This window comes from Squalius cephalus (assembly GCF_949319135.1).
Source record: "Squalius cephalus genome assembly, chromosome: 18".
In the NCBI taxonomy this organism is placed as follows: domain Eukaryota; kingdom Metazoa; phylum Chordata; class Actinopteri; order Cypriniformes; family Leuciscidae; genus Squalius; species Squalius cephalus.
In genome coordinates this window covers 14513943-14532402 of record NC_137139.1, presented here as the reverse complement: position 1 = coordinate 14532402, position 18460 = coordinate 14513943, and the positions used below count along the sequence as shown (strand labels likewise).

At 36.3% G+C, this 18460-nt stretch overlaps 1 protein-coding gene across 2 annotated transcripts in view; it reads left to right on the top strand.

Moving 5' to 3' along the window:
* cntn3a.1 (contactin 3a, tandem duplicate 1) overlaps positions 1–18460 on the top strand; it is a 63139-nt gene that overhangs the window by 18034 nt on the left and 26645 nt on the right. For both annotated transcript variants that reach the window (XM_079849842.1, XM_079849843.1), the window contains exons 3-9: positions 983–1115; positions 4444–4619; positions 11559–11654; positions 13512–13715; positions 14340–14442; positions 14967–15151; positions 16337–16476. In XM_079849842.1, the coding sequence (XP_079705968.1) occupies positions 983–1115; positions 4444–4619; positions 11559–11654; positions 13512–13715; positions 14340–14442; positions 14967–15151; positions 16337–16476 (1037 nt within the window). The remainder of the gene's footprint in view (positions 1–982; positions 1116–4443; positions 4620–11558; positions 11655–13511; positions 13716–14339; positions 14443–14966; positions 15152–16336; positions 16477–18460) is intronic.

The following is an 18460-nucleotide window of genomic DNA, read 5'->3' as shown; positions in this document are numbered from 1 at the left end:
ACTCCTGCATGCAAAGCAGGATAAGAACCATTTATAAATGAGTTTGTTGTTTTTTATTAGAAAATCAAGACTTCACAATGTTTATTTTAGTAGCATGAAAAAAAAATAGCTGCTAATTTCTCTGGATAACATGTTTGAAAGGTCACAAAAGTCTAACGGCAGATACAGCAAGAAACAACGAATAGATTCAGTGCAGATCTCATTTAAATGCTCACAGTTTATCACATTTTTTTAGACAAACCATGGAAATGTTTTGTGAAGTTTTGGACACAATGCAGTAGCATTTGACTCTATGTTGTGTTAATCGGCATAAAATGAGTTTTAGATTATGCAAATTGCATTCACTCTCGCATAAAAACTCTCCGTCCTGCTCATTGTTGGGTGGATGTCTCATCTTGCTGAAGGCCATTTGTGCTTAATAAGACAGGATAAGTGGTTTGCGCTAACCATCAACATGTAATTACGGAGAATAATAAACCGCACAATTTCCAGACTTTTAAGTGTTTGCACGATACACACAATTAAGATACTCTCCTGCAAGTTAGTGGCTTTGGTATGAGGAAATCGCATTAGAAAGCTTAATGGCTCACCATGTGTTTCTTAAAAATGTAATAAGCTCTTGTTTTTTTCTGTGACTATGAATTTTAAACATAGGTGGTGGATGAGCAGTACAGTATGTAAGGAAATATACTGCCTCAACAGGGTTTAAGCTCAAAGTTCTGTATTTCAACATTATGTTTTGCTCTTTTGGGTGTTTGCGATATTAGCATCTTGAACGTGCAGGGTTGCTAACATCCTGCCAACAATAATCTCAAGTGTCTTTGATTTCGCCAAATTTATGCTGCCCTATTGAATGACAGCTAGGCTTTCGTCCAATGAACAGATGGATACCTTTCAGAATAGCTTTGCTCTAAAAAGCACACTAAGCTAAACTTAGCATTGACTAGCCGTGTAACTGTGATCTTTTACTCCTCACCTTTAGAAGGCAGCGGTCCTCTGAGGCCAGTATTCACCAAACAGCCGGGAAGTATTGTATTCCCTCTCCATCTTAATGAGCCCAGCCGGGAGGTCACCTTCAGCTGTGAAGCCCAGGGACACCCGTCCCCGTCCTACAGGTGAGATCCCAGCATGCTGATGAATTTTGGTATAAAAAAGCAAAGACAAGCTTTATTTGATCATTTTTTGTCATCGTCAAAGACTTGTAATACTTGATTAACCTGTTCAATCTAGGCTTGCGTTCGAGTGTAGGGACATTGGAAGTTTTCCTGAGCGCTTGAACACATGTTGGATATTTCTAACATGAAGGGAACTCTTTTTCAGGCTGCCAAGGACACATTATTTTATCAAAGAGTGGAGCTCTCCATTCCTCCTATAGACCTTATTCAGAGCAGCGCCATGACAGGTGTGAAAGTGAGGCTGTGAGGGATAGACTTGCCGTGTTTCCAATGGCATCCGCTGTAAAAAGCTGTATAAAGCTCCGAGATTACTTGCAATTTTCTCGAGTTGACTCATCTCGAGTCAAAACCAATCTGAACTAGTCTCAGGTGGTTTGGCCTTTCTGTTTTATTTACTGTATGTATTTTAACTCTAATTGACCCTTTGCAGGGAGTTTGATTGACAGGCGATCTGACCAATCATAATCCGCCATCCGCCATTTTTGTCCGACAAAGCAGAGTTAGTAGATTAATGTCGGTGGATTAGAACTTGAAAAACGGTGTGTACTGATGACTTTCCGCGGTTAAAACAACATTCCTTCTTATGTTCTTTCAAATTTATTTGATGTTATAAATCAGGGATGGGCAACTTCGGTCCTGGAGGGCCACTGTCCTACAGAGTTTAGCTCCAACCCTGAAAAAATCACCTGCCTGTAATTTTCTAGTAATCCTGAGGACCTTGATTAGCTTGTTCAGGTGTGTTTGATTAGGGTTGGAGCTAAACTCTGTAGGACAGTGGCCCTCCAGGACCGAAGTTGCCCATCCCTGTTATAAATGAAAGGGATGGTTCTGAGTAATTTCAACCTAGGGTCCTTTGCACCATGACCTCGAGCCAAACACCCCCCAGAAGCTTTTTTTCCCTTGGTTGAACATTATTAAAGTTAGAGCTTATTTAGAGATATCAGGCTAAAGGCTTAGTGCAGGCGCTAATGGATCCAAGGTTGTATCTCGTAAATTACCCCACTAATAATGCCTGGAATGCTACCAAACTTCTACAGTACAAATAGGTTCTGTACTCAAAACGAGGCATTGGGAAGTTTGTAAGTACATCAGGAGTTTATTTAAATAACACTTGCCTGACGGCTTATGCTACCGCTAACCTGGACGTCAAGGTCACTTCTGAGATTTGGGAAAAAACCCGTAAAGCCGAAAAAAAAAAAAAGCAGGAATGTTTCAATGAAAGAAATGTTTCTTGAGCATCAATTCATCATATTAGAATGTTTTCTGAAGGATCAAGTGACACTGAAGACTGGAGTAATGATGCTGAAAATTCAGGAATAATGTACATTTTAAAATACTGTATACATACATACATACATATATACAACCTACATTATTTCCTTATGAAATCACTAGCATATTCAAGTTCAGTTATTTAAAAAAAAAAACAAAAAAAACATTTCAAACTGAAATCCACCACTTTAAGGCCCTGACATCTGTCTACAAATGAGTGTAAAAATAATAATTAAAGCGTTCAAATGCTAGACACTTTGAAACAGTCTGTCCCTGATTTTTGTGCTTCTGTTCAGCTGATAAATTATAAATTTGAATATTTCTTCAGCACTCGGATGAAGCTGAAAAGAGTGGAATGTTTCTAACTGCACTATTTGGGCATTCACCCTCCTCAGTAGTCTGGAAAACATTCTCCATGTATTCAGAATATAAAATGTCTAGAGCAAATAGCCCCTGAAGGAATTCCATTCAGCTGAACCAATTTATTTCTTTATTTTTTCTCTTAAAGTGCATCATTGAATTTGAGTGACAGGCAGAGCGAACAGTGAGCTGTTCATGCAAATATATCTTCCAAGTCCCATGCATTAACTTGTGCAGCACAGTACAGATTTCTATCAGTATGGAAAGGTCGTAGACGTGGCCTTTAGTGTGTGTGGTGGGGGTGTGTGGTGGGGGGGTTGACGTGACCTCATGGTTTCTTCAGTTTTTTGTGTGTTGTATTGATTTCCTTTGTACATAATCTCAGACAGGTAATTGACATGGATCATGGCTTTGTCCACATTACATCCAGATGGCCACTATAGTGCCCTTCTCTGTTTTCTCCTGTTCGTCAATCGAAATGGCCGTTATTTGCTGTGGTATACACACTGCAGACTCATTTGTTTTCATTCGTATGTTACATTGACAGAGAGGTCTGGTTTTTTTTCAGTGATTACGATTTACTAATGAGGAAATTCAGTGATTACGTTACTTGACTGTATTGATTAATTGTGTGATGACGTAAAGATGAGGCTTTTGTTGCAGTGGATCTGAACTCATGTGCGTCTCTTGGGTTTTGTGGTTTCTGATGTCTTAGGTGTGACTGGACTGGGCCATCGATCTGTTGTAAAAGTCATGTCTTTCTACTTAATAGCCTTTGCTGTTGTTTTTGTTTTTGTCACTTTGTGTCCATGAATGCTGAGCACTTCATTTTCTTTCTTTTTCTTTTTTAGATCAAAATTAATTTCATTTTCTTTCCTTTTTTGTTCATGTTGATAATGAAAATATATGAATAAATGCTAAAAGTGTGAAAGGATTATTATTTAACGTTCTTTAGGCCTAATTCTTTCTGTAAAATTATAAAATCATACAAATCTGTGTTTCAAACCATGCATTTTAATATTGGGGTTTCAAAACTTGCAAACATCTTGAATAAACTTAAAATAACATATGACTAAAAAATTAAACAGCTCATATATCTAGTTTGACTTGAAAGGTCAGTGTTATTTTTTATTACAATTTTGGATTAGCTTTTATGTTCTTATTTTCAATCTTCAATTTAATTTTAGTTAAAGTTTTAGTAATTATGTCATGTGATGTCATTTTTATTAGTTTTTGTTTTTATATTTCTGTTTACCTTTATTTTATTTTAATTTCAGTTTTAGTAATTTTAGCACTTCTTAAACTTAAATTTGTTTTATTTCAGTAGTGCTCAAGCAAATAGTTCTAGTTTTTAGTTTATTTCAGCTTTATTTCAATTAACAATAATTGTATTAGTTTTAGCTAACAATAACAACACTGCTTGAGGTGGACAGTCAATATTACCTTTCACTCAGCATTTTTAAAAGGTTCAAGTTCTATTTTGTATTCTGTTTGTGTACCATAGTACCATATATATTATGAATATCAAACAAACATATCTCACTATGTTTTACTTCGAATAAGGAGGAAAATATTTTCAAGTATCTACTCCAAACTCTCCATTTACTCTCTGCTAACTTTCCCCTGTGTTTTATAGGTGGAAATTGAACGACAGCTTCATTTCCCCTCAACCTGGCTCTCGATACAGCATCTCAGGAGGAAACCTTCGAATCAGCCAGCTCAATAAGGAAGAGGATGCTGGTATTTACCAATGTCTGGCCTCCAACTCTTTCGGGACCATTCTCAGCAGAGAAGCTAGTCTTCACATTGCTTGTGAGTCACTGTTTAAGTAATTTCTCTTCCTAAAAAACTAAAAACTCCATCAATGATCCTTGGTTAGTCTTTTCCACATCATTTGAGGTGGATTTGCGAACTGTAGACACATTTTACCTTAAAGCAGGTAAAGCATGGTCTCTGAATGTAGTCGGAGTTAATATAGCGAGCAGAACTGCGGAAAGCAGATGATCCATATCGTATAAAAATGGCTTGTTAATGATGACTTAAATTAACCATGAACTGAGGGTTTGCATTTCTGGAATTACAAAGCACTTTCTCTGCAGCTTAAAATGTTCCTTGATCTTCTGAGATAAAGTAACCATTTATGAATGCTAAACATATTGTTCTAACTTTCTAAACAGTTTCTAAACATTTTGTGAACAGATCAATCAAACCACATTCAGAGGTAGTAAAAAATGTATGTAACCACATTGGAGTTTGTATAAACGTTAATCCACCCTGATGCATCCTGGGCAAAGCAAAAAGACCACCTACTCACTTGTTGCTCTAAAACAAGAGTTTTTGCACTAAAACAAAAGACTTTGTGGAACTTCTCCGATTTGCCCGACATCAACATGCAGTGGCATACTGTAGATCATATGAAGCACATGCACATCCAAAGAACAATATACAGTATGTAGGATCTTGACTAAAATAATGAGCATTTTGATCACAATGTCACGTTTGCATTGAGAATGAATTGTTAAATCATGTATGGAACCAGTCTGTGTCACAGAAGATAGTGTACATCTGAGACATGTCTGACACCTGCAAGAAGATGCCGAACGCGGTGAGTCTGTGTTAGAATTCAGGAATGGTGAGAGAACATTGTGCTTGGTACGTTTTTCGTCTTGAAACCAAACTTGGGTCTTGAGTCGATAACGTTTAAATCCTGTCTGGCTAGCGCACTTCCTATAATGTTTACACGTTAGGTCAGTAGGCGGAGAGTAGGCGGTCTTTTGAGGCTGTTTATTGTACTGGAATTTTATATCATTCATGTTGTCTGGAGTCATTATGATCCACATAATAGGCTGATGAGATCTTGGTGTGAACTGATGTTGCATGGCTCTCGTTGACCTGTTTTCTCTGTGTGATGTCTGCTGGATGTCTGGTGGCAAGGTGAACTTGGTGCTTCTCTCTTTTTGATGGCTACAGCTGGCTCATCTGTAGCAATGATGCCCTGTGATGGATGTGAGACTGAGTTCAGGAACCTGTTCCCTGCTGTCAAACCCAGTGTGATCTTTAAAACGGCTCTGGTTTCTGTTATACTATATGCAGCGTGAAGGTGGAACGCATGCAGGTCCTCAAGCTTTATGTGTTATCAATGTTTTCTCTCAATTGCCTGGACCCCTAACCTGCTGTGTCTTCCAAATTGATCGCTCTCTTATTGTCCAGTGCCTGTAAAGCATCAGGGGAGGCTGATATGAGACCTTCCTCTGCGTCTCACTCTTAGTATAACATAATGGTGTAAATTTGAGAGAGTTTCTGAGTTATATTGAAGACAAAAAGTAGCTAAGCACATCTGAACACCATACAAATATAATCCTGATAAATTTATGGTAAATAATCAGCAGCTGTTGTTGCCAGAATTGCATCAATTTTTTTAATGACAATGTTTCAGGGTTTTAAAGGATGGGCCATTGCAATTTTAAAAAACAGTTTGCATAAATGTTATGAAAACTTATATTGATGTTACATTAAACCATCAAACTACATTGACTTAAATGGGCTTCATTTTCTAGGGACACACATTTTTAAAGTTGATTACTCTAAAGAAATATGTTGCTCCAACTACTTGAGTTGTTGTCCTGGTCTGGAACCAATTAATCATATATATTTGAGTTAAATACACTGCTATTATAGCACATCCTGTAACTTATTTGACATGTGAACAAGTAAGATATTACTTGCCACTGGCATTTGCTCAGTCCTTGCTTTTAGAGTCAATGTATTGTTTACCTTCATCTAAAGTACTCTTTAGCACAATGGTAACCACAAAATCTTCAACATTACAGAAACTCTTTTAAATGTCAAACATAAGAGCATTAAACACTAACAGGTATTTACCTTCACTAAAAACAAATAAAATAACACTTAATTTCAACATTTATTCTCCTTATCCAGTCCAATGAAAAGCATGCTGATAATTGGAAATCAACTGCCCAATTTCCAAAGTTATCAAGACAAATTCATTAAGTTACTACAAATTAATAATAATAAAAAAAAAACTTTTTAACTTGAAACCATGGATTTATTTAAGTTGTGTTAAAAGGTTCCCTGGATTACTTTTTAGAGGCTCTGCCCCTGCCCCTTTAATCGCTAATAGTAAAGTGCCCTTTCTGTGTTATTGCGGTGCCCCCCGGAACACGATTTCAACCGAGGGGGACCGCTGGGGCAGGGGTCTATGCACGCCACTGAATGGCAATGTACAGTAAAGTCAGTGCACAAAATTCTAGACCCAGAACTTACTGAAGTTACTTCAGTTTCATCCACAATAGTAGTGAATCTCATTTTGTGTACAACAGAAAACACCTTTCATGAACAAAATGCACCCAGCATGTCACAAAGGGATTTCATCCATGAAACGCTCAGTATTTGAATGAGATATAGAATGTATTTTGTTAAAAAAAGAACAAACAAAATACACATTCTGTTTATAATTCCATCATTCCACAAAATTGGTCAGGTTACACTTATTAGTAGTAGTAGTAGCAGATACCTTGCCAAAGAGTGACTTTACAGTTTGGCTGTTGCCAAAGGTTAAAATAGGCCAAACGGCATTGTACCACCTTCAAAAAGGAAAAAAGAAAGACTATACTGGGTAAGTGGTAAGTATGTGCGCAGGGCATTTTGGGTTCTCAGTCCCCTCCCACCATCGATTCAGCCGTGGTATCTCCCTCTACCTGCTCCTCCTGGTCCCTGTCCATCATCAGCTCCACCTCCAAAGACACCCCTCCACAGCTGGATTATAAATTAGTTCCTGTTGTCCTGCTCTGGGGTGCATTTCCCAAAGCCAACTAGTCGCAAGTTCTGTCATTACCAATAGAGTTCAATGGAAACTGCCATCATAGTTGGCCAAAGATGCTTTTGGGAAAAGCACCACTGTTTAGTTCCGGTTTCCTTAGTTACTGATTATCTCCTCATTTGTTTCTGTGGTTACATATAATTTTCACCTGTCGGTCATTATGTTCGTCTTGTGTACTTCCTGTTATGTTCATCCCTTTTCAGTTCTCGTATGCGGTTAGCGGTTTGCGATTTCTCCTACGTTTCCCTGTGTGTTCCTGAGTGTTATGATAATTAAATACATACTATTCTGAGTTCCTATTCAATCTCGTCATGCGTGCTGCGGACCACACCGTTACATTGTGTGTCTATATATATATTTATAACACTATATTCACAAATTTCAAAATATGTGTAAAATTGTGAGGTATATTTTTTACTTTGCCTCTGCTCCAAAAGTCCATGCTAGCCATACTAGCCATTAATGCTAGCCTGATTAGTTATTTTAAGCACTCTGTCACTTGGTGCAGCATAGCCATTTATTCTTTCTTCGCTTAATCATGTTGATCTTTTGTGCTTTTCTGCTTCATTTGGTTTGACATCTGTATCTAATCTGTATCTATGGTTGCTAGCAAGCTATAAAATGCTTCACAAGCCGATGATTCCCTAGTGAATGTGCGTAATAATATGAGGCACACATTAATAATATGTGTGTATCTGCATATTTTATTATAGTACTCAAATAATTAATTTATTTATATATATATATATATTTATAATTTATAATGATTCTCTCAGAACCTGAGAATGGTTTGAGGAAAAACTCAAGGCAGAAGAGGAAGATTTAGATGTAGATGCTTTTGTGGACCATTTTTAAATCATTTTGAGTTTATGGTGCAAAGGCAAGGCTATTGCTGTTGAGCCAGAATGACAGTTTCTACATTAGCCTGTAACTGCTCTGAATGTTAAAGGTAGATGTTTACTTGAAGAATAGAACTTTTTGTACTGATGAATTTAACACTATACTGTAACACTAAACACAAATCAATAAAGCTACACTGCATTTCCACAGCTACCAGAAAATCTCCTGTGTGGTCCACTATAGTTCATGGACTCAGCCCTATATATTTTTGGTGTCTGGAGACAGCAGAGGACAATATATGAAGGACTAAAGCGTCTTCTTGGTGCAGATATAAATTCTGGTTGTTTCAAAGTATCCTAACCTTCAGTTTGGCTCCAAGAACAAAGCTAAATTTAATTTGGAAATTGTGTCAATTTGTGTGACATTTTGCCAACATACACTTAGAAATTGCTAGTATTTCATCTCATAGTATATTAAATCCCAGCCTTATTGAACGTACATCACCTTTCAGTTCAGTTATATGTTTCACCTGGATTCTTAAAGACAACTCTGAGTCAGTGCAGTTGAATGTTTTCGAGTTCATGTTAAATCTTATTCTCTACTTTGAAACTAATTTAGTCAAAGTCTATTTACAGTAAAGATTTGGATTTTTTGAACAAGAGTAGTGCAGGGTACTATTGAATGAGATGCCTGAATAATAATCAAAAGAAATACTTCTGCTGCTGCTTATTCATTCTGCCCAAGGCAGTGCTGGTTTAATCTGCAGATTATGGCTCTTATAAATGACTATGAATGTATAAACCAAAAAATGGCCTCCAGTGGCCAAAAACTGTTACCAAATGTACTTATTTCATTGCAGTATAAGTAGAATTTGTTTTACTTTGAAGTTACAGCTTCTCATCTCACATACACATTTTTTAGATGATTTCAAAAAATCACTTTCCTATCCCAATAACTGCAACAGAAATACCCCATCAGTAGCATTGGCCTGTGTACCATTGATTTTAATTATTTCCAGAAGCATGCAAAGATAATGTTTAGATTTCATTACACTTAAATATGTTATTTAATTAGTGCTATTTTTTTTTTTTTTTTTTTTTGTACATTTAAAATAATTAAAGTGTTGAAGAAATATAATGGTACATTTAACCTCTTTGTTTTCTCAAATTCATTATTATCGTATTATTATAGAGATGCTAGAAAAAGCACTTTCCTTCACCCTTTCTTTTTACAGATCACAAATTCATTACTTCCAATACAATACTGTATTCAATCTCTGCAGCTTCACAAGGGCTTACGGTGTTTACTTTGCCGAAAGCAATGAACAGAACACAACGTATAGTTGATAACCGAGAAGCCAATTAGAGGCAGTGGAGTGTGTCTTTCTCTTGATGAATGCTCTATATGTACAGTCTGCGAAGGAGTGGAATGATTGTATTGCATATGTATAGCAGAGAGCTGTCGGTTTATTTATTCTGGCCTCATAGAAATGTCTTGTAAGGACTCTGTAATGAGATATTATGTGAACTGAAAAATTTGTTGACTGAACATTCTGGAAGAAAACTTTTCTCGATGTGGGTAGTTCAGTGGAACTTGCGTGTGAAGCACAAAAAAGTTCCCTCTCTTACCAGAGACATGCTTTAAAGCCTGATCAAACCCCTACTTTGCGGATGGTGTCGAAATAGTTTGTGTCGCGGAGGTGTGTGTGTGGGGGGGAAGGGGGGTTGTTGTGTTTTGAGTGGATGTGTGGTTCATGCATATTCCGTTTGAATTTGCTGTTCTCTAGACACAACCCCCTCACAGAATTCAGTGCAGGTGATGCAAACACAACCTCCATCAACTTCAATTATACGTTTGTTCCATTCACAGAAAAAAAAGCTTAAGATATTCACAAATGAAAGTATGCCGTTTATTATTTTATTTGTTGGTTTATTATTCATTCTTTTCTATGCTTGTTGGTTTTAAAAGCAATCAAGGAGAAAAGTATTGTTGCAGTTTAATAATTTATACAAAAATTAAAAATTCTCTGATCATTCGCACTCATTATAAACCTATCCAATGCTCTTTATTCTGTTCAACACAAAAGGATCATTTAGGCACAGTGTCCGCGCTGCTCTTTATCAAACAATGAAAGTGAATGATGTTGACCATGGACTAAAAAAAAAAAGCTGAATAAAGCAAAGACAATAAAGCATCGTAAAAGTAGTCCATGTGACTTATATTCCAAGTTTTGACACTATATTCCAAATCTTCCAAAGCCACAGAATAGTTTTTCATGAAGAACAGACTGAAAATCTAATCTTTAGGCTTTCAGATTTAATTTGTGCAATTTGCTCATTCAAGTTTTGTGCATCTTGATCAGTTTTGAGACACGCAAGAACTGGTGACATTTGACATCATTGGCGTTTAAATGTAGATTTAAGAGCTGCTAGACTAAATTATCAGTATTTAGCTTCAGTTGTGTAAGCTACAGTACATATATGGACTTTTTTTTATCATGTTTGAAGATTGACAGCTCCTGATCATCTTTCACATTCTTTGTGGGGGGAAAGAGCAGCATGAACATTCTACTTAACATCTCATTTTGTGTTCCTTAAAAGAAAGAAAGTCTATAACATTATGAGGGAAAGTACATTTTTGGGGGGAACTATTTTTGTGGAAAGTAGATTCCAAACTTAATGACTTCGTATTTGTTTAAAATAATATACAATGTTAAATACTGTAAATATAATTGTTATTAAAGTAAAGACTACTCAGGCTATCAAACAAGTCATTCACTGTAAAAAGTGTTCAGTTCACTCTCTTAAAAAAAATGTGTAAACCCCTTGCCTTAAAATTACATACATAATTACAAGTTACATTAAGTAAACTGTGTCTAAACTTGACAATTCCACATTACTTCATTTTTTCAAGCATCAAGCATGAAGTTTATTTACATAATAAGTCAACTGATCACTTTTTACAGTGTTGTTTTAATGAAGTTAGGTTTATATTGTGACTATTAAATTGTTATATATTACCATTATTGCTTATTTCCATCTTTTCTGTCTGATCTGTATTTTTTCTAATAGATCTGGACGAGTTTAAAACCCAGAGGAGAAGTCCAGTGAGTGTCAGAGAGGGGCAAGGTGTGGTTCTTCTCTGTGGGCCGCCAGCACATATGGGAGGTGAGGCGATTTAATGCTTAATAATATTCTCATCCTGCATTTTGGATTATGGTTTACAATATGTTGTACCTCATGTGAGTGTTCAAAGGTCACACATTTAGAGTTAAACATGCAGATATTACCTGTTACCCCCCCAACCAGCAATTGGAGTCCACTGTAATTACTGTAGCTCACAGCATAAAGGCTTTTCAACCCTCACTGCCCAAATGCATCAGCATAAACACATATTACCTAATTTTTTCTGCTCTTGATTTACTGCCCTTAAGTGGCACACAACTGTGAAAATGTTATGCAAGGCAAACGTGAGTGGCCACAGAACATTTTGAACTCGCAAAAAACAGGGTACTTTCAAAAGTACAAACAGCAAAGGTTACTACATTGATGTGTAAAACAATGTTTATTTGCTGACAATTGAGACAAAGTATTAGCAGTGTCATTTCCCTATAAGAAAATGTCTTTAAGCTGTCAAATGTATAGTAATGTTTCCAACATAACAGACAACATGTTTTGGTCTATCTTCGGAGACTCACTTCTGAGATGAAAAGTAGTTAGCACAGCTGTGCTGCATTACTGTTGCGTTTGTCTGTCCCCTGCTGTCTTGATTACTGTGTTTAGTGTTGGGCTGAACACTTCAGAACTTATTGCTTTAATGGAGCCAGACCTTTTAAAACTGACAGAAGGCTGAAATCACTTTTTTTGATGTGGATCCATTAGGGGGTAAAAAGGACATAACCTGAGTTATTTTAGACTCAAGCTTTATTTTGCAAGTCTTTTTCTCATTTTATTTCTATTTTGAAATATAAGAAGTGCTTGAGTCTTCATACTGTAAATTACTTTAAATCGTTTTTATTGTTTCCCCATAAATATATCATTGCAATCATGATAAAAGTTGACTTTTGGATGGATGGATGGATGGATGGATGGATGGATGGATGGATGGATGGATGGATGGATGGATGGATGGATGGATGGATGGATGGATGGATGGATGGATGGATGGATGGACGGACGGACGGACGGATGGATGGATGGATGGATGGACGGACACCTTTACCAGGCTGTGTGAATTACACGAGAAAGGGAGGACAATTATATGTGATTTGTATATTATTATTTAATTTTTCTTGAAATGAAAAATATTTCTTGTGTTTGCAATGACATGAATTTTCTGTATTTAAATAGATTATGAAGATATTTCATACTTGGATTGATAATATTACTAGTTGAGTTAGATTTACTGGTAAGACTTTACAATAAGATCCCATTAGTTAACATTAGTTCATGCATTAACTAACAAACGAGCAACATATTTGTTACAGTTAATGTTACCATGGGTCATAAAAATACAACTGTTATCTCAGGTCCATTCAATAATATTAACAGATTTTGATGTCAAAAGTAACTGTTGAAATTTCCATCAAATAAGATTGATATATGCTTTAGAAAATGTTGTCATTGTTAGTTCCTGTTAACTAATGTAGTTATCCAATGTTAACAAATGAAACCTGAAAGTCTTACCAAATTAGGTCACATTGTATTCTGTACACGTGAGCTCAGGCAATAATCAGATATGCTCTTCAAGATATCTCTCTCAAGTCTGATTCATTTTAGTAAATCGATTTGCATGGATGGTTAATTTCAACGATTCCATTTGATTCGTTTAAGTTATCGCTCACTAGTGTTGCCAAATGTCCAAGCACTGCATTTTACAAGTTATGTTATAAGCCAAGATCAGAATTGTGTGTCTACTCGCATCACAGGGTTTCTGAAATGGATTAATATTAAATTCTCTAAACATTTTTGAAAGCAAGCAATGTGGTGCAGTACAGGTAGTTTCACCTCTTGTCTTTCCTACAGAGTTGACCTTTTCTTGGATCTTCAACGAATATCCCTCATTTGTGAAGCAGGACACGCGGCGCTTTGTGTCACAGAAAACAGGCAACCTGTACATTGCTAAAGTGGAGCCGTCAGATGTGGGAAACTACACTTGTGTCGTGACTAACACTGTGACCCAGAGCAGAGTGCAGGGACCTCCCACGCCACTTATACTCCGCAGTGATGGTGATGGTCTTACTACATGTATTCAGCTCATACAAAATGACTCATTTGTGGATTTAACCTTTAAATGCATGAATGTTTTACCAATCATTATTACAAATTCGGGCCTTTAGCAACCCGGATCTATATCTACCACGAATGGATCTCTGCCTGTTGAGAAAATGAACTCTCCTGAAATTAGTAACAATTAATTGAAAAAAGAATAAAACAAAGCATATTTTGTTACCTTTTGGAGCTTGGAAGGGTTCAGTTTGAGCAGATGTTTTATACCATCATCACTGTCCTCATCAGAGCTCATTTCCCAGTACATTCAGCTTCTGGCTCATGTTCACCATCTCAAACATATTCTATAAAACTATCATTTTCAACATCTTCAAGATCAATATTTTGATCGCTGACAGCTTCTTCACCAGACCCACCATCAAGTGACAGTAATATTTGACTGCGTTCAGTTCTTGCTCTGCAGTAAATCACTGACGCATTTCAAGTTTTGCTGATGATACTTCCTATTCTTTTGTTTTCTGCCTGCGGTAACTATGAGTGAAACGTCACTTCATCCTTGTGTATCAGACATTGCCACCTTGTGGAATAAAGGTGAATTGAATGATCACTCTTTTTCTGTTTCAGGTATTATGGGAGAATATGAGCCAAAAATTGAGGTCCAATTTCCTGAAGTCTTGGCTGTTGCCAAGGGGTTGACGGTAAAACTGGAGTGCTTCGCCTTGGGAAAGTAAATATTACAGTTGATACTCTATATAATAGCCTACTTACATAATATCATATGCAAAGAGCATCTCATTGACATCAACACTGTTTATATTATTATAGTAAATATTATTTAAATAAAAACATACCTCATTAAACTCATGAACCTGAAGTTGCGATAGTCTTTTCTTCCCTATTTTGACGTATATTCCGTGAAAAGGCTTCTCGAACTAGAAAAAATGTAGGGTGGGACTTGATTTTGTCTATTGGGATTGGTTGGATGGTTGTGGTTTGCTATTGGTGGATCTCATGTGAGTGACTGTTTGTCCCGCCCTCACGCCAGTAAACACATCATCAGAGAAGAGAAGAGATGAGCTGCAAGAGGGAGAGAAAGTTATTTTGATTAAAGATTACAAGGGCACGCACAGTACAAGGGTACAATTAAAAAATAAAAAATGAATAATGATGAAATCATTTATAATAAATACTGCAATATCCATTTTGATTTCATGGTGATTTTAATTAATAAACCTTACCTTTGGCTTTCAGTCCAGTGCCTGCTATCAGCTGGAGAAGACCAGATGGAGTTCCTTTTCCCATAAAGGTCGACGTTAGCAAATCCAGTGGAGTTCTGGAGATCCCTTATTTCCAACAGGAAGACGCAGGGCCATATGAATGCATGGCTGAGAACTCCAGAGGCAAAAACACAGTCAAGGGGCGGCTCTCCTTCTATGGTAGGGCAAAATTATTTCAGGGATTTGAAAAGCATCCAAACCTGTATGACTTTTTTTCTTAAGAAGGTATTTAGCAGAAGGTTCAAGCCGTTGTAATTTTAGTATAATTGATATACTATTGTAGTTTATTTAGTTTGAGTTATTTTAGTAAATTTCTCATTTTTAGAGAGTGGTGATCACCGCTGGTTACTACTTTCATTGCATAGAACAGAGCATGGACACACTTTCCATAATCAGACAAACACACAATCGATGTGCACCATTAAGGTTTTATGAATGCTTATATATTTGAATTTATCACTGATCAATGTTGTGTGGTTTAATGTATTACCCCATGATGTTTTATAACCAGGATGTCATATTTTCACGAGAATCCCTGTACGTTGTAATTATTTGTCATTGCAATTATTTGGCAGGTAAAAATCCATAATCTCCCATAGACTGTGCTCTCCATATATCACTGCTGTTGGTGTTATGGAATAATCAATATGGGTCACTGTTGTTTATAACATAATGGTCGAAATCAAAATTATGAGCTCCAGTAGGGACTGATACCTATAAAGCATGCTACTTTGTCCATGCTTGCACTTTGCTGTGATTTATTCACCTTTCTCTCTCATCTTGTTCAGTAATGAGAAAAGTTAAGCCTTTGCAAGTCACATTGACCTTCACCATAACCAAAAGAATCTAATTTTAATATGTTTTCAAGACATTTTTTTAAATCGTCCTAGCTTTAAGTATTCAAGGTTAAAACTGTAACATTGAAACTCCTTTCTAGCACCTATTTTGTAATTTCTGTTGTTATGTGTGTGTATTTGGAGAGGGTGTTTGTTGTTCATCAAAGCAATATGAATATCAATGCATTATACAAAAGACGGGCTAAAGATCCATAAAACTTGACCCATATTTAATGAGTGCTGTGTGCTGTAATCTCTTCAGCTCAATGAATGTGGTATACTAAATTTCCTTGTAAATGATTCATAAAGTAGTATGCTTTTTTCCTCATTGTAATGCCATGGTGATTGATTAATAACTGGATTTGTTCATTAATTGGCTCATAAACTGCTTGGTTGGTTTACTATGGGCTAATCAATATCCAACTCTAAGTGTGTCTGGGATTCAGGGAGGCACTTTGTGAGATGTTGATATTTCGCTGTGTGTTGTGTGTTTATTGATGGATCTCAGCACCCCCTCATCTGGTGGAGAAGCCTCAGGATGTGCAGAAAGCCATTGATGAATCTCTGCTGTGGGAGTGTAAGGCGAGCGCCAAGCCCAAACCCGCATACAGGTGGCTGAAGAACGGAGAGGCGATCGAGTCGTTTGAGGTGAGTGATGCGGTCCGTTGTACCTTTAGTGCATCTGAAAGACCAAGTTAGCAGATTCAGGAAGTTAGGAAGGATATCCCAACATAATTGAAATCTAAATCTCAACATAAATGAACATTACACACTATGAAGTCTTTCCATTTTTTTGTCTTGCTCAAAAAAGAAAAAAAGTTAATTTCAACTTTTATCTACCCAGTTTACAAAAATATGTTCTAAGAACGTTTTACTAACGTTCCCATTAAGTTTCAAGATTCAGTTATTTTTGAATGTTCTATGAACATTCATAATGTCCATGTTTTAAAAATGTTTTTTCTTGGTTGGAGCATTCCAATATTAAGGAGGGAACATTCCATTTTATCATTTTGGGAACATTTTGAAACAAGTAACATTTTTAAAAAAAAAGGCGAACTAAACATTTAGGGTAAAAGGAACGATGTAAAAATAGTGTTAAAATAAGTTTAAATATGCTAAACAAAGTTTAAATAAAGTTCAGATATGTTCAAAACATTTGTTCACCTTAGCACAAAAATGTTAGCATTTTGTGCTAACGTGAACAAAGGTTTTATTAACATAAATGGAAGAACATTTGTTCATAACTTTAAAATAAGTTTAAGAGATCTGTGTTTTAGTTGACAAGATGACATTTCTAATTTTAATTTTATGAGTTTAAGGTTTTCCATCTGATTATGTTGTTTTAGATTTACCAAGTAATACTGACTCAACCAACTTGAGTCTTGAGCCTTGTTAAGGGCCATTCACACAGAACATGTGTTTCCATTCCAATGCGCTACTTTTCCATTGTTTTTTTATGTTGTTGCGCTCGCTTCTTGCGTCTTTTGCAGCGTCTCGCGCATGACACGGCTTTCTAAAAATATGGCGCTCAAGTTTAAATCAGTTCAACTTTTTTTAAAACGCATCTGGAGACCTTGCATTTTTGCCCGTTTTTCAAAGCAAAAACCCGTTCTGTGTGAACGAGCCCTTACTTGTGTTTTTTTTTTACGTTTTTTTAATATTTGTGAAACCTTGGTTGTTGTAATAAAGACTGTTGAGGTACATTGAAGTGACATCACATGTACAGCAATTCTAAAAAAGTAAGTCAAAAAAAAAAGAGGGACATGATGACATTCTATTGCCTTGCTCATTAATACAGTTGTTTATTTTTAGGATTCTGCATGTGTATTTCCATAGATCTGGTTTAGGTTCCTCCTAGTTGTTGTACGGTTCACAGTAGTCCTGTGCTGTATTATAGTGTCATGTACAAGAGCTTGTTTCATCACTCTGAGAGATAGCGAACACGATCTCACCGTGTGAGGCTGCACACTTAATGAGCTGAGGTGTTACCATTTTGTAAATGTCACCATCGTCTACCTCAGCATTTGATCAATCTACAGACCAAAGGTCATCCATGTAGTCAGAGGAAGAGAAGAAGAGTGTCGTTTGTTATTTGATGATTACAATGAACAGACAAAGGCCTTGCATTTCCTTACCAGCCACCATCAGCCGAATGCTGTATTCAGAGCAAATCGCTGAAGCTCCATGTCTCCTCACTCTTAGAGAGTAACTGTACAGTAGAATTATGGGTAATAGTAGTATAAGTATATATGCTCTTTTAGATCTCTCTCTCAAGTAGCATTGAGTCTGAGTCTGATTCATTTTAGTAAATTGGTTTTATATGGATGGTTCATTTCAATGATTCCAGTTATCGCTCAATAGTGTTGCCAAAAATCCAAGCATGGCATTTTACATAGCATACAGTATGTATTAGCTTTTTTTATGATAAATAAACAACATACAACTGATTATTCGTTTCCAGTTTACTTATAAATTAGGCATTTTTTAAAAGTTTAATTAGCTGTATTTAGTATTTCAAAATAACCTTTTTCAAAGTTATCTGATCTTTAATAATTTTCTCAAAACGTTAGTACAAAACGTTAATTAGACATTGTCATGAAACGATTTTCTGAAATGTTTTAGGTGGATGTTT